General features: G+C 43.0%; 1 protein-coding gene across 11 annotated transcripts in view; it reads right to left on the bottom strand.

The window, feature by feature from the left end:
- lhfpl2b (LHFPL tetraspan subfamily member 2b) overlaps positions 1-24,960 on the bottom strand; it is a 328,744-nt gene that overhangs the window by 75,440 nt on the left and 228,344 nt on the right. For all 11 annotated transcript variants that reach the window (XR_010974858.1, XR_010974856.1, XR_010974855.1 and 8 more), the window contains one exon: positions 4,757-5,546. Coding sequence is in view for 7 of the 11 variants with exons in the window: in XM_068029468.1 (XP_067885569.1) it covers positions 4,757-5,177 (421 nt within the window). In the remaining 4 variants the exon portion in view is untranslated. The remainder of the gene's footprint in view (positions 1-4,756; positions 5,547-24,960) is intronic.

The raw sequence follows: 24,960 nt of genomic DNA, 5'->3' as shown, positions 1-24,960 counted from the left end.
AAGACACATTGTACAGCGAGCTCGCCACTGGTATCAGACCCACCGGCCGTCCATGTCTCCGTTATAAAGACGTCTGCAAACGCGACATGAAATCGTGTGACATTGATCACAAGTCGTGGGAGTCAGTTGCCAGCATTCGCCAGAGCTGGCGGGCAGCCATAAAGACAGGGCTAAATTGTGGCGAGTCGAAGAGACTTAGTAGTTGGCAGGAAAAAAGACAGAGGCGCAAGGGGAGAGCCAACTGTGCAACAGCCCCAACAAACAAATTTCTCTGCAGCACCTGTGGAAGAGCCTGTCACTCCAGAATTGGCCTTTATAGCCACTCCAGGCGCTGCTTCACAAACCACTGACCACCTCCAGGCGCGTATCCATTGTCTCTCGAGATAAGGAGGCCCAAAAGAATATATATATATATATATATATATATATATATATAAAAACAACATATCCATGTTTACTTCAGTCTCTAGAGCAGAGTGAATTTTCAAGTATCAAATGAGATTACATGGTCCAGTGACGACACTTATAACAATTGAATGTTCAATGAAAGAAAACAAGGTCACACTGGTAATGTCACACTGCTGATGAGACTGCAGCATTCTGCAAAACAACCTGGTGTCACTTTCATCACAACATCAGCCGTGAGTGATGCACGGTGTCTTTGTGATGCCTCAATATATTTTAACGTAAGCTCCATTGCTACGTTCAGTAGCAATGTTGGGAAAACTTCCTATGCTAATGATAATTTATTTTATTTAGAGATACAGCACTGAAACGGGCCCTTCGGCCCACCAAGTCTGTGCTGACCAACAACAACCCATTTATACTAATCCTACATTAATCCCATATTCCCTACTACATCCCCACCATTCTCCTACCACCTACCTACACTAGGGGCAATTTACAATGGCCAATTTACCTATCAACCTGCAAGTCTTTAGCTGTGGGAGGAAACCGGAGCACCCGGCGGAAACCCACGCAGTCACAGGGAGAACTTGCAAACTCCACAAAGGCAATACCCAGAACTGAACCCGGGTTACTGGAGCTTTGAAGCTGCGGTGCTAACCACTGCGCCACTGTGCTCTTTAACTTTACCTTTGCAATGTGCAAATTATTAACTGATTCTCTGCTGATCCACCACACCTTTACCCCATATCGAATAACTGTTCTGTCCATTTGCTGTATGTACTATGAATGCATGAGAGGCAAAGGGTTAACAGGCCACAAGTCCATCATTTGAATTGGATAACTTTAGCTCAGTTAGTGACACAAAGCAGAAATTCTACTTTAGATTCCACATTTTTAAATAATAAACTTCTCCTATCTGAAAGTGGCACATTTCAGAACCATTTTGCACTATGCTTGCAGTCTGAAGGGAAATAAAAATAGTCGTTTGGCAGTACAGAACTTGAGCAGTGCTGAAAATAGAGACATTTTGTCGAAGCTTTTCATCTTGCACTCATCAGGACAACTCACAAGAATACCAATGTAAGGGAAACAACAAATTTATACCGTATGAGAAGAGAGTGCTAATTGGTTGGCAAGTGGTTGGTAGAGGCATTGCTATGCAGAATGCACCAGTTTATGGTGACTGACAGTTAACTGCCAAGCTAGTCTGAAATTTAAACCAGGCAGCTTGACTGTGATTGGTCAAGGCATTGCCCTGAGGAATGAACAAGTGAATGGCTGTCATTTATTATGTTTAGCTGAAACAGGTGCAATGTGTGTACATGTTCTTTCTGTCTGCAAATAACAGGGCCCTGTGTATTAATATATGTAGCTTCCAGTACACGCAAATGCGCCACACAGCGAGCCCGACTGACAATCTTAAATTGGTTGTCAGCGTAATTCTTAGCACATTGAGGATTATTTAGCAAATGTTGTCCAATTACTGAATCACATCCAATGTTGGATACTATGTTTTGAGTTTTGCAAGCACAGGCTGGTTGGGTACGGCCTGTACCTTGCCCGTTGCGAATAGTGGAAAGGACATGCTGCCCAGTCTACCTCAGATTACCCTGGAAGAGTAATGTATCCCCAAAAAAATTGAGCAACAGGTGAAGCTAGCTGTTTCAAGCTGCTACTATGCGGTAGCAACACATGTGGTGTTGGTCACTAACAGGATGCTGCCGTCAAGCCAAAAGGACATTCTGCCTATCACACAATGAGTAATGTGATATATGAATTTCAATGCTAGTGTGATGCTAGGTATATAGGCCGTACATCCCAAAGACTGGCAGATCATATCAAACAGCATATCCCTTCTGCTGTTCGCAACAGAACAAGGTACAAGCCATACCCAACCAGCTTGTGCTTGCAAAACCCAAAACACAATGTCCAACACTAGATGTGATTCAGCAATTGGACAACATTTGCTAAATAATCCTCAGTGTGCTAAGAATTACGCTGACAACCAATTTAAGATTGTCAGTCGGGCTCGCAGTGTGGCGCATTTGCGTGTACTGGAAGCTACACTTAGTAATACACAGGGCCCTGTTCTTTGCAGACAGAAAGAACATGTACACACATTGTGCCTATTTCAGCTAAACAAAATAAGTGACAGCCATTCGCTGGTTCATTCCTCAGGGCAATGTCTTGACCAGAGTCAAGCTGCCTGGTTTAAATTTCAAACAAGCTTGGCAGCTAATTTTCAGTCACCATGGCTATGCCTTTACTAATCAGAGTTCACTTGCCAATCAATCAGCACTCTCTTCTCATACAGTATAAATTAGTTGTTTCCCTTACATTGGTATTCTTGCGAGTTGTCCTTATAAGTGTAAGATGAAAAGCTTCGACAAAATGTCTCTATTTTCAGGAAATAAAAATATTGCCTATCTGTGATTAAAAATACTAGGGATGCAACTTTCCAAAGTTCCTCAAAAAGTCAATTTGGGATTATAATCTATTCTAATGGTGGATAAAAATACAAACAGTGTTTTGCCTGTGTTACAATTTTCTGTGCAATTTTAAAGTGTGTACAAAATTCAATAATTTCATGTGGAATTCATCCTTAAACTTTGTAAACTGGTACGACAACACAGACATACCAAAGACTAAAGGATTTAACCACCTGTAAACAATGCTTTGTAGGCTGAAGAAAAGGTTTCCAATGGTCCACTTGCCACATCAAACCAATGAGAATAATTTCTGGAGCTTGATTCCTAGTCTAGTATTGTTGTTGTGGCAGTGAGAGAGTTAATCCACCCAGTATACTAAATTCATTCTGTGTTCCTGGAATAACTCTGAGCTGACAGTGGCAAATGAAACTAGTTTAGTGCACTAGACCGATGAAACTGATATAGATATGTGGATTCCTTACTTTATAATTCTACCCTTTACCCCCTCCACCATTATTCCCTCAGGAAACGGTTGGATGAACCCACGTAATGCCACTCCCTGCTCAATCTGTTGCAACACTACCTGTTCTCTGCCTGCTTCTTTTCCTTCTGCTGGATGACTCAGTCAAGAACTTACCCTCGTGGCATAGGAAGTATATCCACTTAGTAATTGAGCCACACAGACTAAGGAAAGTTCCGGGCCCTAACCCTTGTTGTTGGCGAGTTGGTCGTCAGCCAGCACAATGTTGAGGAGCGGGGTGGGAGGACAATTGGCCTCAGTACCCCTGGGTTGTGAAAGAGAAAATTAGCCAGAGTTCTCGTTACTCACTGCTATCCTGTGATCCCTCTTAAAAGAATTCATGTGGGAATGTAAGGTGTGGACTGGGTCTGGCTCCTATGTGTTTCTCCCCCCAGGAGGACAACAGCCTGCTAAACACACTCTCAAGGCTAGCATAACTAATGGCTACCTTGGAATCTGACTCAGTACCACATCTGACCCTGAATTTACCAACTGAGGAACTGAATGCCAAACGATTCTAAGAGGGACTAATAGTTGGCAACTTAACATACCTAAAATAAAAATAGCCTGTAATTTGAAAAAAAGTGAATTGTTTTAAAGGCCTGTCTAACAAGCTATTTCACATTATACTGATATTGTACATATTCCTCCATCTTCACGTTGAAGCCATCTCAACCTTAATGTAACTATCTCTAGCCCATGATGTTGAAGAGAACTTTTTTCAATTCGCTTTCAAATGTGTGTGCGCGCCAGGGTAGGTGTGCTGAAACTCAAGCATAAATGTGAAAGTCCAATTAGATTGAATCAACTTCAAAATATATTTTGTTGACTTAAGAGATTTCCTCAGCCCTGGGGAGGGAAAAAAAAACTTAGCATGCATTCTAGTCTCTCTCTAATACTCTGTCTGACTGCCAGGCAGAGGGCATGACACTTTGGAAATACATTAGAGACTTTGTGTTTTGAGGTTGTTTTATCTATCAAGGAAGGAACCATGAACAATGCACATTGTATGAGAGGTCAGTTTATCAGTATAGTGCTGCATTTGAAGGAAAAACTGTGTGTTTAGGAATTTCTGACAGCCCCTTTAGTATTTAGCACAAACTACAGTAAGACCCACTTAGATACATAGAAGGTGATTCTGGATATAAGAAAATTTGGTAGTAATTCACTCCTGACTTGCTTTGTACTGTCTTGGCCATTCCAGGTATTATGCAACACCTGACTGTAAAATAACCTCGCTGACTAAGTGACTCAGCGAGTTGATATCAGGATTCCAGTGTTGTCTTAAAGCACAGGTGTCATTTCCAGCTTTAACCTGTGGGAAATCCATCCCCCAATTAAAAATTACGAGTATATCTGTGGTAGTTCAGTGAAACTACACCTTTTCAGTCAAACTTACCTGCGATTCCCTGTAGTAATCCACAAATGTTGAAAATGCTTTTCTTCAGAATACTCTGTACACACATGGTAAAGACTGACATAAAAGCCACGGCACACAGAACAAGAATTCCTGTCGCCAAGAAAATAGCCGTTGCTTGCCAGAATCCACTAGCAATCTCATTGAAGGTTTCGGCGTATGGGCCACACAGAGTTCCTCGTTTTAATGCCGGCAGTTTGATGCAGCGGTTGTATATGCCCAATGTTGGGTGGTAAGGATCTTTCAAAGTATTGGAGTAGTTTGCGACGGCAGGAGTGCTGTTAGCCTTTGGCCTGCCCATGAGCCAGTCTGCGCTCATGAAGGCAATCAGTTCAGCAAAGGCCACCACAATGCTCAGCAGGGTCCACAGCATCGAGCGGCAGGTAACAATCACATGACACATGGTTTAATCCAAACTGGTGCAAAGCCCTTCTCCTCAGTCCACACTGAACAGACTTCAAGTAAAAATGTTTGGGCTAAACAAAAAGTTAAAAGTTGTTGTCCTGTAATCTAGTTTAGAATGAGATGCCACTGATAAGGTAAATCCTTACTTCATCACAGGAAGAAATCAAATACCACATAAATTGCTTCAATTGTGTTCATCGACCAGCTGGTAAATCTATGCTGTTCTGTGCGGGTTGATTCTTCTGAGACAAGTTTCAGTGGATTTGTGTATCTTTATCAGTGTGCAGGTCAGTACATGACGTTACATTTCACTGGAGGACGTTCCAAGCTCTGCCCACAATTTTGTTCATATCTATAAAAGACACACCTACAAGAAAGAGAGAGAGAGCAAATGTTACATTAGTAGAAAGAAGCCCCACCCCAAGAGGAAAAGCGACCTGATTTTAATTTCTAAACCAATACACAGTGAAAAGGCTAATGAGAAGTCAGCAAACGGAGTTGGCTGGAAACTTCTAAGACCAAACTGTCTGTTCCATGCTTCTTTTGTTGCTGGGCAACAACAGGTCTCTGCTGCATTAGAGATTAGTACATTTCAGAAACTTGATTCAATAAACAGATTTTCCCTCCTTATTTTTAGCATTGCATTTCTGAGTTAAATAATTGTACATTATCAGAGAGAGTATGAATGAGTGAGAGCGTCCCTTTCTCTGGAGCTACCCACTGTAAGCTAGGCTCAAGAATTGAATTGTTGTCAGCTATTCTTGTGATCACATTCAATGGAAGAGACAGGAGTTAATGAAAGGAAATTCTCTCAAGGTTTTACTTTGGCCATACTTAAAGAGGAAGGCAAGATTCTCAGGAGTATTCCTTATTCAAAGCACGCCCTCATTTTAGACAGAAATAATTGAAACCATTTGTTGCCATTGATTTTATCCAGCTAGTAGTCTTATTTTACAGGGGTCCAGATTAGCTTTCAGTCTGTTTCAAAAATCATGGTGCCTGCCGCATGCAATGGAGCTGCTCTAGAACACGGGGACAGTCCCCATCGCTGACCCCATGGAGTGGCCTAGTAGGGAGAGAGGTCCAAATTTGCAAATCAATACAAGCTGAGAAATAAAACAAAACATTTTAGTTGGTACATTATTTTTCTATATGAAATGGGGAAGAATTTTGAATCAGGAGCATTCCCCATTACTTATGTTTCCTCTCTAGGAAGGTTTTTTTCTTAGATATTGATTCCCCCCCCCCCCCCCCCCCCACCCCTCCCTCCCCTGTATATTCTGACTGAAGCTGGATTACAGCTTCTTGGGCATTGGTCATCTTCTGGTGCTTCACTCATTCTTCATGCATGCCGCAGACAATTAGTATTGGCAGGCTGTTCGACCATGAAGGGAATCGCAGCTTAGCCCACTTTCTAGGTTGCTGGATAAAAATCAGGAGCCTGAAGCCAGGCTGATTTTCTCCTCTCCATAGATGACAGAACAGGACAATGAGCAATTCCATTGTTAGCTCAGATAACGCCATACAGAAGAGATCAACCCTAAGGCCTCCCATGCAATGCAATCTGCCAACAAAGGAACTGGCAAAACCTTCAGTTCAGGATGTACCATAGCGGTAAAAAAATGAATAGGGGGAACACAGGAGAACATTTTGAAAAGGGTTTCTCCAAGCATTTCCTTGAACTACAAGAGTAACTACACCTTAAGAGCACTTCCTGTGAGAGTACTTTCAGCACACAGACTGCAGCAGTTAAAAAAGGCGGGCTCATCCCCATCTCCTCAAGGGCATCGAGGGATGGGCAATAAATATTGGCCTTGCTGGTGACACTCACATCCCAAAACTGAATAAAAAATTGCCTGTAAACTGATTTGGGACGTCATGAACGTTCTATATAAATGCAAGTTGTTTTTATTAGACTTCAACCAGTTTTCTTGATAAGGCTGGCATCAAAATGTTTAACTCAGAGCAGTAAAGATAGTAAACATTTAACTTTAATGGAACCATTGTTAACTTGACATCAAATATGACCTGATAAGATCTGTTTGACAGCCAAACAGAGGGACACAGTTTAAAATTACAAGGCAGAATACCAACATTGACAAGACCTGACTTTGTAGAAACAATTCATCATCCTTCTCGTTCTCTGCGGCTTACAGCATATATTTTCAAGCTGGCAATGTTATCGGGTGGGGTGGGGGGGGGGGGGGGGTGGTTGGCATGAGGATACGTGGGTTTTATCCCTCAAATTGCGAGGGGCAAGTGTATAGTGCAAAAGCATCATTAACCAACATGCTCACACCACAGCAGTGTCACTAGCTCCTGCGCGTGGGAAAATAGAATTTCTTAGAAAGTAGGGACCATATGGAACATACCTCTGTGATTGGCGAGGGTGGGTGCATGGGCATAGCAAAAACAAAATTGCAAGCCCCTGACTTACATTATCAAATAAACCTCAAATCTGAGTGATGTATTCGTTTCCAAGGTTGTTTCGTGTGGCAATCTTGCCAGGCTCATAAGCAGAGGATGAGGGCAACAAGGGGTGGAATCTTAGTACTTGCTGCAATGATGGGACCATTTTCAGGTTTGGAACTTGACTCTTTGCACAGTGTGTCCAGCAGTTACTCTTTACCAGAGAAAACCAATTAAGAACCCGCCTCAGGGCTCCCCGGCCAATTAGGGAGGGCGGACGGGATCACCCATCCATTCTGTCAAAGGAAGGATTTCTAATTAAAGGGACCACTGTACATTTCCGAAAAGCTCAGCAGCACTTAGATTTTTCAACCTGCAGCAACCAGGAATGCAGAGGAGACCTGAGAAGGCTGCACCCCCCTCTCCCCATTTCAGGTCTCTTACTCTTACCTGGAGGTCCTGCTGTGGTATCTGAGGGGCTGCAGTGAGGTGAGTCCTCCAAAGGACGGGAGGAATAGGACAACCCATCCACGCCTGCTTGGTTGGAGAGAAGTGGCCAAGGAAGTCAGCATAAGCTGCTCCCATGCAGTGTTGAGTGCTGGCAACAGGGATTTGCAGATGAAGGTGAGTGCAGTGTTAGGCAGGTGAAATGCCTTCCAAGAAATTGACAATCACCTGTCAAACAGTGAAAGCACTCCCTGAGAGACGAAACACCTTGAATAGCAGCCTCTCAGTGGCTGTGGCTGGAGCTCTTCAGTGTAACTGATCAAAGTCTTCCCAGCTTGTCAGTTTCACTGAAGAAGCTCTTCCCGCCATGCACTCACCTCGGTGATGCTGACAAGTTGCTGACAGATCAGGATGCAGGCTCCCTGGCTGGGACATCCAGGATTCAGGGCTAAAGCTGCTCATAAGTGGCTTCATAACAACCTCAACAACTTCTTAATTACTTATCTGGCAGATCCAAGGGGGCAACACCATTTGCTTTCAATGTCGTCCCAGGGATTTTCCCACTCCGCTCATCCCTCAACCCACCTTCTATGTCCTGGGAAAATTCTGCCCAAGGTTTCTTCTAATCCATGACAATGTGCTGCACTTTTTCTATTAGCTGCTATTTTGTAAAAGTGTGAGAATTGTTTAAAAAAAGACAAAAAAAGAAAAAACAAGGGCTACTGACCACAAGATCTTCTGTGGTGTGAATGTTTCTGAGTGTTACGCATTCTGATGTTGTTTTTAAAGTAATCCTCAGATACTGATGCAGTCCCTGCCCACATGAAACAAGACCTGGACAACATTCAGGCTTGGGCTGATAAGTGGTAAGTAGCAATCACGCCACACAAGTGCCAGGCAATGACTATCTCCAATAAAAGAGAATCTAACCATCTCCCATTGACATTCAACGGCATTACCATTGCTGAATCCCCCACCATCAACATCCAGGGGGATTACTACTGACATGAAACTTAACTGGACCAGCCATATAAATACTATGGCAACAAGAGCAGGTCAGAGGCTGGGAATTCTGTGGCAAGTAACTCACTTCATTACTCCCCAAAGCCTGTCCAACATATACAAGGCACAAGTTAGGAGTGTGATGGAAGACACTCTGCTCACCTGGCTGAGTGCAGCTCCAACAACACTCAAGAACCTTGACGCCATCCAGGACAAAGCAGCCCACTTGATCGGCACCCTATCCACCACCTTAAACATTCACTCCCTCCACCACTGGTGACAGCAATGTGTATCATCTACAAGATGCACTGCAACAACTCACCAAGGCTCCATCAACAGCAAATTCCAAACCTGCGACCTCTACCACCTAGAAGAACAAGGACAGCAGATGCATGGAAACACCACCATCTGCAAGTTTCCCTCCAAACTACATACCATCCTGACTTAGAAATATATCGCCATTCACCATTGATAGGTCAAAATCCTGGAACTCCCTGCCTAATAGCGCTGTGGTGCACCTACACCTCATGGACTACAGCGGTTCAGGAAGGTGGCTCACCACCACCTTCTCAAGGGCAATTAGGGATGGTCAACAAGTGCTGGCCTTGCCAGTGATAATCACATCCCACGAAAGAATTAAAAGGTTAGCTTGTTCCTCCTGGTTTGATCAGGTCGAAGCGTGTTCGAAAACTGTCCAAAAATAGTAATGCCTCTTCAAAGTGGACCGATTTCTTTTAACCAGTTACCTTGTAGTTTCCTTAAGTTTGCCTATATCACCCATCATTTGCCTGCCAGTACTACAATGGAAACAGTTACAGAGGTGTACTGGAGTAGTATGGGTGCTTCAATTTGCTTCCCTTCTCTGCATGGGGAAGACTCAACAACTCAGCTTCTCAGAACAAGTGCATGGCTGAGATCAAAAATTTACTGTGTGAGGAAAAGTGGGTGAGGCAGACGTTTCTTCCCAATAACTGTGATTACCTGACAGCACCTACCTAAGATGTAACCAGCAAAGTGAAAACACTACTCTTTTCTTCAACATTCTTGCAGAATCCCAGGATTAACTTGACAATTTTCTGATTTACAATGAAAACTCATCAGATTCAAGTTCAAACTAATTTGCCACACGTGCAAAGTTACTCAAAATCATAGCGATTATAGAGACGATTCACCAGACAATAACAAGGAAGGGGAACTATGAGGAAAGACTTTGTATACTGGGACTATTTCCACTTACAGAGAATTCTCTGAGGAGATTTAACATTTATTTATAATGATGAAGGATTTTAATGCAGTGTACTAGTTGGGGTGCCCACGAGGGGCTTTTACTTTAAAAAATGTCACTAAGGTAATGAGGAGAGAGGTTAGTATAAATTTCTTTGCACAGAAAATAGTTGCAGTTGGGAAAGCTTTGCCATAGTAAATAGTTGAGGTAGAAACCATTGTATCTCTTAAAGAAAAGAGTGTATATATATTTAAAGCAAAGGAAATACAGGACTATGGGGAGAGAGCAGTGGGATCTTTTTGGATTGCTCTAGCAAAGAGCCAGCAAGACACAGTGGGTCAAAAGGCCTCTTCCTGTGCTGTAAACTTCTATGATTCTAAACATAGGCTTGTCTATTTTCTTCCCTCTAGAAAAAAAACTGTTCCAGGTAGTGTTGATGTTCTGTATGTTATAATCTAGAAAGCCAGATGGTGAAGGATAGAACTGGAGCCAATCTTTATATTTTTATAAACATTTATTTACAAAGATACCCATTACAAACATTCACCTCGTCACCCAACAACCACAGTTTCAAACTGTTCCTTTTTGTAGGGGCACAAGTGAATCCCTAGTTAATGCTCACCACCTGCATACAATTAAATAAAATTAATACTGTTGTACCATTCAGAACTAGAGAGGTGCCCAGATTCCTGCATCCAGTTACCACTGCAGCAACAGAACCAGCTCCTACCTGTTCTGGCCCCACTGGATATTGGCACAGTAAGCAAAGGCGGAACCCTGGATGTTAGGTCATTCCAGATGCCAAACAATTCCTAATGACAGCCACTATCTGACACTGATGTTAATGAAATGGGGGAAATCTGACTCCGGATGGAAGGACATTTTTAAAGCTTTCAGATAAAGGAGTAGCAGAAAAGCTACTCCTAATTTACCACAGTGGCCATTTGATTTGTGCCATTTAATTTTAAACATACTGTTTTGAACATTAGGAAGTACAATTGTTTATTCCTTAGATGGAATATAGTAATGATTATCTCCACTTTTAAAGAAAGTCATTGTGAGTTAGCATCTGTGCATTGTAATTAAGCAGCACAAGAGCTATTTGTTGCCATAATGGCCTGCCAAACAGAAATTAATGCTGAAATATCATAATCCTTCTTTCTGTTACTTTGTAAGAATATATTTGAATAGGCTTCTTATGCTTAATACAGCAACATAATGAAGAGAAATATTTTATCTTTATTTCCCATTCTCGTGGGAACCAAATATATTTTATAAAAGGTGACTTGTTCCTCTTGGGGACGACCCGTGGCATAGTTATAAAATCTGAGTGTAAGAGTTCAGGAATGCATAGATAGGGTTTAAACTTCTCTGTTCTACTTAATTTAATAAAATTACAGGAATTGCATTAGGTATTGTGATCCGGAATTTTTAAATAACAGATTTCACCTTCCAGCTATGGTTGTGGGTGGGATATAAAGATAAACTTTCCTCTAACCTGCCACAAGTACTAGTTTTCTTCCCAATGTTAATCACATTTAATATAAATTTTAAAATGATACACATACACTTGTAGATTCAGCTCTGGCAGTCAGGTTGATATCTCCTACTGTGGAAAGTTAGGTACAACACAAATTAGGTTAATGTACTTAATATTTCTTAGGGTTTAGTTTTTTAAGCAGGTATTGTGGGCCCTGTTGACACAAGTTTTTTTTAAGTGTTAATTTTTGAGGTCATATGGAGCTTCCAGTACATGCAGTTTAACCACCATTTATATTTTAGTAAGGTAGTATTTTCAAACTTATGTTCACACCAATGTTCCCTCTAAGCTACGCGGCCGTGCACAAGACAGTCCCTTTAAGTTACCACACATGCATAGCCATGTGAAAAAATTTAAAAGGACAAATGCATTTAAACAAATTGCCCACATGCTACAAAAAAATTAGAAATTGCGTTGGTTCACACTCCTCTTGTGTAAGGGTTGCTATGAGGGCAGTAATACAGCCTGCGCCAAGGCCTCTGTCATTACAACTTGAGCTAGGGATGTACAAGAACAGTCAGACTTCCCTCCCTTTCTCTGGGAAGACACAGGACGCTCAGTGTCTCCTTGTCCAGTGCAACTAAGATGGGAAACTCCACCTGGATGACAGATTAGGAGAATCAAAGATGCTTTAGTTCATGTTTTGGCACTGTGTGCTGACTTTCTAATACACAACACCAGCATGGTGCCCCATTCAATCAGTAATTTGATTTGTTCTCTTTTGGGAGGGGGAAGAAAAGATTGGGATTGCAGTAGACCAACTAACTAACTCCCCTCTCCATAGCAAGGACACCAATGGGGTGTAAAGATAATACAATGGCTGAGGGACACTTCAATGTAAGTTTTTTTTAAATCAGGAGCAATCTAACACTAGCTGCTGGTTCACTATCCCTTGTCTTACACTATCGCACAATGTCAAGATCTACCCCATGGTGTGGTCATATATTGCTAGTACATTCTGATGTTTTGGCTGATGTTTCTGAGAAACTGCAACACAAAGCCATAGGAATGCAATCTGGAAATTAATGCCAAAATCTTGCTACACGATGTTGTAGAAAATAATGCTGAGAGTGTAAAAGTTGACTGCAGCTGCCATATATATTGGGACAGCTCCACCACCAGTTCTGATACAACTTGAAATGTCAACTCTGCTTCTCTCTCCACAGATGCTGCCAGACCCGCTGAGTATATGCTGTATTTTCTGTTTTTATTTCAGATTTCCAGCATCTGCAAAATTTTGGTTTTTTGATGTAGCATTAACCATTAATGGTTTCAAAAGCACCAACAATCTTCCCTCCAGTACCTCACTCAAGTGTCGATTTTCATATATGAACTTAGTAAGTATTAGGAGGCCATTTGTTCACTGGCAAAACATTATAATTGAGCCTTATCTCATTTTCACTTGTCCAAGCACTTTCCAGCAGGGATTGCCATTAGGTAGATGCATTCCACATGACACAGAATTTGAAAAGAAATGTACTGATGTTCCTGCTGAGAGTTCACTAATAGTTTTTTTTTGTTCACAGTAAATCATTTAATCTGGAGCTTGTTCCCTACACATTGCTATCAAATGAGAAACACCTGCAGCCCACACTTACTGCATACAAAGAAACCATCCAATGTCTTCTTTAATCCACAATGGAACAATGCCAAAGACAGTCTGCAGCAGTTGGTGAATAAATACAAGATTATCCTCCATTTCCGGATCCCCTAAATGATTTTATTTTTTAATTTAGAACTTTCATTCCTCATTTCATTTCATGCTCTCCCTCAGTTATCACTTCTTCGCACAAAAACCTTCACTGGCCAAGGGATAATAGTCTGGACAGATTTCCCCATTACCACTACGAATACTACTTTCCAATCTCTAATGGATGCAAGTGGGGAATGTTGTGTTCTGCCAGTTTTTAGATTCCCTAAACACCAGAGATAGAACAGCCCTGCCAGTTCATGAGCATCAGCGCCACTCCGTGAACTGGCTTCCAGTCACCACAACTCAAATAGGCATACAGCAGCTTCTGCCAGGCTTTTCTTAACTACACATCCCTTTAGCTCAATGCACTTGATCGAGCTGCACTGGTCACAAACCAAAGCAACTCGTTCAGACAGGGCAAGCGGAATGAAACCCAGGACTTAAAACTCACAACCTTCTGATTGAGAATAAGATTCACAGTGTCACTAAATCAATGAGAATAAAATTCACAGCATCAATAAATCAGTCAAGGAAGGTAAAAACCAATACCACAATCACAATCTGCAAATTGAGGCAAAGTGAAGATGCTTACCCTGCATAGTTTCTTAATGATGAAAGACTGAGAGTTATGGAACAGCAAAGGGATTTAGGTGCCCAGACACACAAATCACTAAAAGCTGGTGCAATGGTACAATAGGTCATCAAAAAGGCTAATGGAATATTGGCCTTTATTTCAAAAGGAGCTGGAATTCAAAAGTGATTCAGTTGTGGCGAACCTTGGTCAGACTACTGCATTCAGTTTTAGGCACTGAACATTGGGAAAGATATGTTGACTTGGAGGGGCACATATTCACCAGATCAATACCGGGGCTTAAAGAATTAAATTATGGACAGATTGCATAAACTTGCCTTGTACTCCCTTGAGTTTTCAAGGTAGATGGGTGATCTTATTAAGGTGTATAAAATGGTAAAGGAATTCAATAGTATAGCCACAGAGAAACTATTTCCTCTGGTGGGTGAATCCAGAACAAGAGGGTATTATAAAATTAGAACTAGGCCATGCAAGAGTGAAATCACACAAAGGGTAGTGAAAATTTGGAGCACGCTCCCCAAATGGCCATTGTTGCCAAGTCAATTGAAATTTCCAAAACCAAGATTGATAAGGACCTCAAGGGATATGGAACAAAGGCGGGAAAATGGTGCTAGGTACAGAACAACCTGGATCTAACTGAATGGTGGAACAGGATCAAGGGGTTGAATGGTCTACTCCTGTTCCTATACACAGACCAGAGCTGTTAAAACAGTTATCCGCTGCACCAACATCCAATTCCTAGCAACTGATTTCTGACCAATGATGGACAGGTTAACGAGAGCCAAGTCAACCCAATTGGACCACTCCTTTCCACCCATAAAGCACTGTTCCTTCTGCCTACTGTGTTTAGGAATATTGTCTGACCGTACAAGTACAGCTGAATGACAGCCTTTCTGTAAATGATTATCTACTCTCACTCCAGCTGGTCAGGGTTTGATAGCTGTTCACTGCAGCAGCCACTTTCTCACAACATGCCTCCTGTTCAGTCATAGTAAATGCATTCCTGGGACAGCTGACGAGCAGAAAATAAACCTTTACATGAGGCAGTGCATCACTTGCCTGAGTGCTTTTGTCAGCATGAAAAAGGTGTTTTATTTTCTGTCAACTAAGTGGCATTGACATTTACAGGATACATATGGCATATGGCTCATACTTATTTAAACAGTTGACGGCAGCTAAACACGGCAAGAGCTTGACCGTTCCGGATGTCAAGTGATACCAGTGTAAAATCAGGTGATACCATTACCTCATTGCAGCCTCAGTGTGAACTCTGGAACAAAATGAGACTTGATTGGTTAGTGGTAACATACATGGTTTGCTGCTCATGTCTGAAATGTGACAGGTTCATGTTCCTGTTTCTGGTTGTAGTGTGCATCCTTCGATAATATACCACAAAGAGTCACTAAGAGAGCTATAAACGATCACTCATGGGAGCACCAACCAGCAAGCGAAAACCACCAACCCAGAGGCCACACGCAAGTAATTTAATGCTCCATAAATGGTTCTGCTACGATTTTCACTGTACTTATTAACATAAATTTGAAACAACTCCTAAAACTAGTAAGCTCAGCAGCTACTTTAATCCATTGCACGCTGTGGTTGAGAGGACTACAAGGCTTTGCTCTGCTGCAATCTTCTGAGCTGTAAGTTGACTAGCAGCCTCCAGAGAATGATAAAAAGCAGTATTGTTAACTTTGGACTGCTTGATCACTAATTTTGTGAATCTCTATAAGGAAATTAATAGTTGAACATATTGAGGAATATATAGAAAAATTGAAGAAGAAACTGTTTATACTTAGGAACATGGGTGCACGAGTAGGCCATTCAGCCCATCGAGCCTGCTCCACCAATATGATCATGGCTGATCATCCCCTTCAATGCTTTTCCCCACAATATCCCCATATCCCTTTATGTCAATGGTATTTAGAAATCTGTCAATCTCTGCTTTAAACATACTCAATGACTGAGCTTCCACAGCCCTCTGGGGTAGAGAATTCCATAGATTCACAACCCTCTGAGTAAAGAAATTTCTCCTCATCTCTGTCCTAAGTGGCTTCCCCCTTATTTTGAAATGGTGTCCCCTGGTTCTAGACTCCCCAACCAGGGGAAAGATCTTACCTGCATCTACCCTGTCTATCCCTTTAAGTATTTTGTAGGTTTCAATGAGATCACCTCTCATTCTTCGAAATGCTAGAGAATACAGGCCCAGTTTCCCCAATCTCTCTTCACAGGACAGTCCCGCCATCCCGGGAACAATTCTGGTGAACCTTCGTTGCACTCCCTCTATGGCAATAATATCCTTCCTAAGGTAAAGGGACCAAAACTACACACAGTACTCCAGATGTGGTCTAACCAAGGTTCAACACAACTGAAGCAAAATTTCACTATTCCTGTACTCAAATCCTCTTGCGATAAAGGCTAACATACAACTAGCCTTCCTGATTGCTTGCTGCACCTGCATGCTAGCTTTCAGTGACTTATTGACAAGGACACCCAAATCCCTTTGTAGATCTACACTTTTTAATCTCTTACCATTTAAGAAATAATCTGCACATTTGTTCCGGCTACCAAAGTGGATAACCTCACATTTTTCCACATTATATTCCATCTGTTATGTTCTCGTCCACTCACTGGCCAGGCTTTTACACCACCCCAGTGAGCTGGATGCTGGCGGGGGGGGCGGGGGGTGACGTAAAATGGAGTGGGAGGCTCCTGGAGGCCTTCCCAACCTGCTCCCGCCTCTGCCCCACTTTACGTAGAGCGGGTGGGGGTGGCAAAAAATGGCCCGCCCACCCCAGGCCAGTCAGTTGCCAATTAAGTTGCCAATTAACGGCCACTTAAGGGCCTTCACCCGCCTCCTCGCGGATTTTATGCGTGGCAAGTAGGAGTCCTGGAGCTGGGAAAGGCCGCCCCCACTTCCCCGAACACCACCTGCACCCAAGACCCCCACCCTTCCCCCCAAACGACCATTCTTGCCTCCCCGGGGCCCAATCGATGACCCCTGGCGAGGCTACCCCAACTTACCTGGACTCCTGGCTCCATGTCCTCGGCTGGGCTGCAGTCCCAGCAGTGGCCACCGCTCCCGGTGGCGCTGCTGGGACTAAGAGCTGCCGGCCCGCTGATTGGCTGGCAGCTCAATGAGTGGGGACAGCCTCCCTTAAGCAGGTGGAAGTCCCACCTCAGAACAATTAAAGCCTCAGGACCCGTAAAATGTGGGACGGATCCCCAGGCTAGGCGGAAGTGGGTTGACCACCGACTTTTATGTCAGTGTCCAGCTCTAGTCCGCCCGACTTAAAATCCAGCCCACTAAGTCTGTCCAATGCCCCTGAAGCCGCTTCCTCACAACACACATTCCCACCTAGTTTTGTGTCATCCGCAAACTTGGAAATATTACATTTGGTTCCCACATCCAAATCATTGATATATATTGTGAACAGCTGGGGCCCAAGTACTGATCCTTGTGGTACCCCCCTAGTCACAGCCTGCCAATGCGAGAATGACCTGTTTATTCCTACTCTCCGTTTTCTGCCTGTTAACCAATCCTTAATCCATGCTAGTATATTACCTCCTATCCCATGTGCTTTAATTTTGCTAACCAATCTCCTGTGGGGGACTTTATCAAAAGCCTTCTGAAAATCCAAGTATACTATGTCCACCGACTCTCTTTATCAATTCTGTTAGTAACATCCTCAAAAAATTCCAACAGGTTTGTCAAACATGATTTCCCATTCATTAATCCATGTTGACTATGCCCAATCAAATCATTATTTTCCAAGTGTCCATTTATCACATCCTTTAGAATAGATTCTAGGCTCTCGTGAATCCACTGAAGGCACAGAAACACTACTTCTTCATTCCCATTGCCAGGCTAAGACTGAAGCCAATTATGGCCAATGATTCTTCTTCAGAGGCTATTATTCACATGTCCTTCTCCAATAGCCTGGCATATGTTGCTATTTTGTGCTCTGCCCTTTAACTTCATACAGCTATTTAAAAATGGAAGCAGTGCCCTTGCTCCCTCCCTTAATGAATTTTCCAAACACACTGCCACTCTTCCATCCCTGCTGGTTTATTTGGCCCCCTGGTGGCAGGGAACTTGCCCTTGTCAGAGAAATATACAGCACAAAATTTGGATCCATAGCGCCCATTTTTTCATTCACTATAAGTGCCCATAGTGGTCCAAAATGGCGTCTGCAGGTGCATACGTCTGGTGTGAGTCATGCCCATGTTGGTGAGGGTGTTAGTACACTATAGTGACCATCCTCTGGAAGTATGCAGAGTAGGAGGTTCATGACATAAATCTGTATATAACATTGATTTGACGTCAGAACAGCCATTTAGGAGCTCGACCCTCCGACTTAGACCACTGCTCAACAGGGGGGATGGTAGCATATTGGTAATGTTACCGGACTAGTCATCCAGCAGGCCTGGACCAATGCCCTGGAGGCATGAGTTCAAATCCCACCATGGCTGGGGAAAATTTTAATTCAATTAATTAATAAATCTGGAATAAAATGCTAGTCTCATTAATAATGATCATGAAACTACTGGATTTTCATAAAAACCCATCTGGTTCACTAATGCCCTTCAAGGAAGAAATCTGCCATCCTTACTTGATCTGGCCTACGTGTGACTCCAGAGCCACAACAATGTGGTTGACTCTTAACTGTCCTCTGAAATGGCCTAGCAAGTCACCTGGTTGTAGGTTGCTCACTACCACCTGCTCAAGGGCGATTAGGGATGGGCATCATTAATGGAATAGGTAACTACTTACAGGTTAGTTGCTGATTGATTTCTACTGTCTGTTGCTATGATTGTACAAGTGTTTAGCGCTTTCTCGAGTTCATAGAAGTTACTAAGGTCTACAGGGAGTGGTGTGGCAATGCTGAAGGAATTGCTCCTGACTTCAAGGCTTCTGCATAAACCAGGTGCAGTAGTAAGCATCGTCTTTGAAATACAGCATGGCTTGGAGTATGAACAGAGGCCACACAGAGCAGGACAAGCTACTGGAAATGGGAGGAGGAGGAAGAGGAGAAAGGTTCTCAGCAGGAGGCCATATCCACCCAGGATGTTCAGGAAGCAATTCCCCTCTCTGAACCTCAGCAAGGAACAGTGTGCAAGATGTCTCCGCTTCAGTATGGTCATCCTCACAGAAATCTACAACTTCAGAGCGGGGGGAGGATGGCATTGCCAGTGGCCGTGAAGGTGACCATGGCCATGAAATATTATGCTTTGCGTTCCCTTCAAACTGGAGCTCCCAGTTTACCATCCACCGTTATGTAAGGGAGGTCACTGAGGTCACTCCCTATTTAGCAGCCGAATACATTTCATTCTCACTTACCAGAGAGAAGAAGGCAGAGCGAACATGTGACATTTTGAGGATTGCAGGTGCAAGGTGCCAATGAGTGCGTACGCATCGCTTTGCAGGTGCCACATACCAACTCTAAGAAGTACTGCAACAAAAGGGATTCCATTCCCTTACTGACTGTTGTGACCATTCCCTTAATGCCCATTGTGAACATACACAGAGAATTTATGCGGGTCAATGCCCTGTATCCTGGTAGCTGTCATGATAGCTTCATTCAGCCGCGGTCCGCTGAATTTCAACCACCATGGCAAAACAATGGGTGGCTACTGGGCAACAAGGATTATTGGCTGACGACATGGCTCGTGATTCTGGCCTGCAAACCAATATGCATGCAGTCTATGGGGAAGTCTGCAATCCTTGCAAATTCGTGTGCTCTCTCTGCCTGCTGTCTTCTGGTAAGTGAGAATGCAATGTCAGTCAGCTTTCTTTGAATAGAGGGTGTCAGTGTCCTTCCTTACGCAACAGTGGAAGGCAAACTGGGAGCTGCTGTAAATATCGCCTGCTCCAGCCTGGAAGGAGTCTGATGCACTTGTGGACAGCATGCATATAATGCAAGGCATGCTGCAATACGAAATGTGATAGAACAGACCATTGGCATGCGTAAATAATACTTTTGCTGTTGGGATCATTCTGGAGGAGCCCTGTAGCACTTGGCAGAGATGTGTCAAGATTCATGGTGGACTGCTGCATGTTGCACAACCCCATCATCATGAGGGACAGCCCTTGCCACCAGCTGTACGGCAAGCAGCTGAGGAGAAGGAGGAGGAGAAAAAGGAAGAGGAAGGGAAATGGCAATTAACACAGCCCCTTTCTGGCTGGACTGTCGGGATACCAGTAAGCGAAACCCTAATTCCCCATTTACCAACAGTCCCACACATCTTGTTTTCAATGGTGCACAGCACAAATTGTGAATCTCCCAGTGCAGTAAGCATAGGCACAAATTGGTTATCTCATCACTCCTTGCCACAACACAATGAAGCACCTCCTCACCTCAAAGTAGTAATGTCCCAATGGAGGAAAAGTGGGGGGCAGGGGCAATAGTTAAACCTCCCACCAGCTTCTGGCCTCTTCAGTCCTTTCTCAGCATAAAACACCAGAGTAGGAATGCAGCTGCTAATGCAACTCGCTCCACCCAAAATCAAAACTTAGCACATGGGCAATTTCATTGTCCCTTTCTCTTCCCTTCCCCGGGGAAAGAATTCCAGATGAAGAAAAGTGGTGCATTCTACCATTTGTACATTCTGTCGCCTGCTGTGTTGCTTATTAGGATTATGATTATGCATGGAACTGTCAATGTTTTCTCAGTTTTGTTTGAAGAAACCACTAACACACATGGGTAACCCACAACATCGCATTTGGCCTCAGTCAGCACTGGTTTCAGACTGATAACTCTCTCAGCCAATCCACAGCAGCCATTTAAATAGATAAATATAAACAAAATTGTTGTGCTTATTGTTAACAAAAAAATAGTTTCTGCTGGTGAATTGACCAAGAATCCTCCTGATCGGGTGATGATTAATGCTGTTGGATAGATGATTGGATAGATGACGGTCATGCAGGAGTAGACTTTAGGGAAATGCATCTACCTCTTCTCATTTCAAGGCAACTCTAGAGTCAGCATCTATGCAACTGGGTGCAGCTTCCCTGACTCTCTACCTCATCACCACCAATGCTTGTGTCTGTACTTAGTTAGCTTCTCCTGGACCCTTATGTATTCAGTCATTCACAATTGGCTGTAAAGCTCCAGATATATATTTGGAATAGTTCCGCCACCTCTAGTGACATTCATTCAGATGGGTTTGCACTCACTCTCCCATCCCACGTCATGTTACCCCTACCATATCTTCAATATTCAAGACTTAATGCCCACCAATTATCAAGTTTCTCACTTGAGGCATGCTCATCCAGAATGCAATACTGCAGAAGTGATTCAATGGCATCGTCGCACACTGTGGATTCTTGGTTCAGGGGATTGTCAAAATCTCTTGAACCTCATTCCTGTTTGTTAGGAGCTGATTGCCATCTACTGAGAGGATGGGTATTGTACCGTTAGATTTGGGGCTATAGACAGATTGGAGACCTTCATGGAGAGACTTCAGATCTTATTTATTGGCAGCTTCCTGAAGCTCTGCTTGCCCACTATTGGTTCTTCATCTCTCTTAGTTTGGCCTGTAGTGTTTGCTTTGCTTGATGGTATCTGGCTTTTCTTGTTGGTGATTTTTTGTCAGATATGTAGGACCTATGAGCATTGTGCACACCATCTAATAGTTTGGTTATATCTTGATCATTCTTGTCGAACCAATCTTGGGTGCTTCTGTTTGACAAATCCAAGGACCTCAGATACCCATGCTATGAATTACATCCCTTAACGTCTTCCAAGAATCTTCAATATCTGTGTTATTTTTTGGGATACCAGCAAGCTCTACAGCTAATTTTTGTTCCAGTTCCTGTCTCTTGGCCGAGTCTTTTAGGATAGTTATGTCAAGCTTCCTTTGTGGTTTGACTCTGTGTCATTGCTATCTCCAAGGTCATGATGCTCCTGACGAGCCGATGGTCTCAATAGAATTCTCACTCATCTTATAGATTCAGTGTACCTAGAATCACAGTGTGGCTTTCGTGCTGGATGAAGAACGGTTGACATGATCTTTGCGGTGCGTCAAATTCAAGAAACGTCCTGTGAGCAGAACAAGGACCTCAACATGGTGTTCATTGACCTGACCAAGGCCTTTGACACAGTAAACCTTGAAGGCCCGAGGAAGGTGCTGTACAAATATGGCTGCCCTGAAAAGATGATCAGGGTCATCCGCTCATTTCATGATGGCCAGTGTGATGCGGAATGGTGCCTTATCAGATGCCTTTCCTATCACCAATGGCACTAAGCAAGGCTGCGTAATAGCTCCAGTTCTGTTTACCATCTACTTTTTGGCCATGCCCTTGTATGCACTCAAGATCTCACCACAGGAGTAGACATTCAGTTATGAACAGATGGCAACCTCTTCAAAATGCAAAGGCTCAATGCTCACACAAAGATTAAAGAACCGTTACAAAGTGAATTCTTGTTTGTTGATAACTGTGCTCACAGCACACACCGCAGGACATCCAGCTGCTTATTTCCCACTTTTCCCAAGCCTCAGAACCCTTCAGCCTTGTAAGTCTGAAAAAGACAGAGATCTTGTACCAACCTACCCCTGGCCACAAAGTACAAGACCACACAGTCACAATCAACAATACAGCCCTCAACTCAGTTCAGTGTTTTGCTATCTTGGGAGTATCCTGTCTAACACCACCACATTGGATCATGAAATTGCCCATCAACTGGCAAATGCAAGCTCAGCATTCAGCAGGCTCACCCACAGGCTTTGGAGAGAGCATGGAGTTGGTCTCAAAACAAAGATCAAAGTCTACCAGGCAGTGATTCTCACATCAATTCTCTATGGCTTTGAGGCATGGACAAACTACCAGCGTCATAGAAAGCAACCAGATGCATTCCACCTTTGCTGCTTAAGATCCATTTGCAACATCAAGTAGCGGGATACAATCCCTAACAGTGAAGTTCTTGCAAAATGCTGCATACCTGGTATTGACAGCATGCTCATCAGAGCTCAGCTTTGCTGGGTCGGCCATGTGATTCACATGGCGGATTCCTGCATATCAAAGGCAGTAATCTACAGCCAGCTGAGCAAGGGAACCAGCACCATAGGATATCCCAAACTTAGATACAAAGACATTCTGAAAGCCAATCTCAGAGCCTATAAGTTGGACCCCACTCCATGGGAAAAAACAACCATGGACGGATCCAAATGGAGAAGTCTCTGTCATCAAGCAATCTCAACATTTGAGAAGAGAGTCAGGTCCCTACAGGACAAGTGAACATGCCACAAAGCCAGTGCCTTCATCCATCCCTCCAGCAGTGACTTCATATTTAATATTTGCAATTGGATCTCAAATCAAGATTTGATTTAACATCACACATGAGACAACACCAACCTAGACAGTGAACAACTAGTCTCCTTGCTGAACACTCATCTGTTGAGGCAATGGAAGAATCCATCTTCACTTTAAGCGTTTGCTGTTTATCATCTGAAATGAGTACTTTAACTGCTTTAGTGGACCAAGCAAAGAATGGGTGATTTCTGATTGGTTCCATGGGTTTGCATTTCTTCCTACTGCCAATTCAAAATGATGAAGGATTGCTAAATCAGTCTTACTTTTTAAATGTTCATTTGTTTTTACCATTTTCCTTCCTTACATTAGGTTGTTAAATTTATAATTCATCCAGCTACCTCAGACCTGGCATCTGAAGTGTGAGGTGCACCATACTGCAGTCCTACTGCTAGCTGCACATTGATCTAGACTGCAATAATGCTAGCCAGAAAGGAATTCTGCACCAGCATCCAGGCAAACATTGATACTCGATGACACATAGGGAACTCCACTCCGGAAGCTGCTGGTAGCTACCCTAGTGCAGTAATTATGGGCACAAATTTCTGCGGGTATTCTCCTGATCTTCTGCCAGCGGAAGATCGGCATAAACCCCAGAGATGGAGTAAACAGCTGCTTACAACACTTGGAAAGAAATTGCTTTCCCCATTGTACAGCCTGCCCAAGTTTTGTCCCGTTGAGTCCAATGGCATCAAAATCAGGTAGGTTCTATAGCAGGCAGATAAGCTGCTCTGCTGGGTTACTGCCCAGCTGGAGAAGTTGAATATTAGCAAGTGGGAATAGCTGTTCCCTTATCAATTATGAATGTGCAGTATAAAATCAGGAACCAAATGTTACCTAAAGTGTCCAATAAACCAACTCAGCATTTTTAAAATGTCACAGTGCACTGGCCTGGAGTTATACTGCCATCTGTGCAAACTCAAATCAGTCTGAGGTTGTGTGTCAGATGAGAGTTTGAAGCTGGAGTTATACTACTTTTGCATTGATGCACACACTAAAGCCACTTCACATTCACATGGAAATTGATTTATAACTGCAGTCGTAAAAAAAAGTTAAAAGTGTAAGTTGCAGGAAATACCCTCAAAACAGAGGCAAAATCGGCACTGCTGAGTTCCCATTGCATGCTCCTGTATCATGAGGTTGTGTCTCAGGACCGTGCTATTGGAAAATCAGCTCTTAAACAGACAACTATTCATTTTATTAATTTCTTTTAAAAAACAGCTTTCCCACTATTGCATTGTGACCTGGACAATGTTACTTGAGCAAATGATGACAAATGGACAAATGTCTTCTTATTGAAGTAGGTGGAATAAAGCTGTCAGGACTCTGCTTCTCATTTATTCCAATAATATATGAATCTCTTTACTGAATATGGCTGTTTGAGGATTTCTGACAATCCCATGTAACAGAACCTGGGAGAGATTATTTCTGCCTTTACAAGTTGCTTTTATTTTGCATTTATTTACACCTGGAACTTCTACTAGAGGTTTTCTCAATCTACTGCCTTAACATCAGTGGAACCCTAGGGGGAAATGGCATGGACGACTAAAAATGAAACTTAAT

The sequence above is a fragment of the Heterodontus francisci genome, chromosome 4 (genome assembly GCF_036365525.1).
Source record: "Heterodontus francisci isolate sHetFra1 chromosome 4, sHetFra1.hap1, whole genome shotgun sequence".
In the NCBI taxonomy this organism is placed as follows: domain Eukaryota; kingdom Metazoa; phylum Chordata; class Chondrichthyes; order Heterodontiformes; family Heterodontidae; genus Heterodontus; species Heterodontus francisci.
The sequence above is the reverse complement of the archived record's forward strand: the minus strand, read 5'-3'. Positions and strand labels throughout refer to the sequence as shown.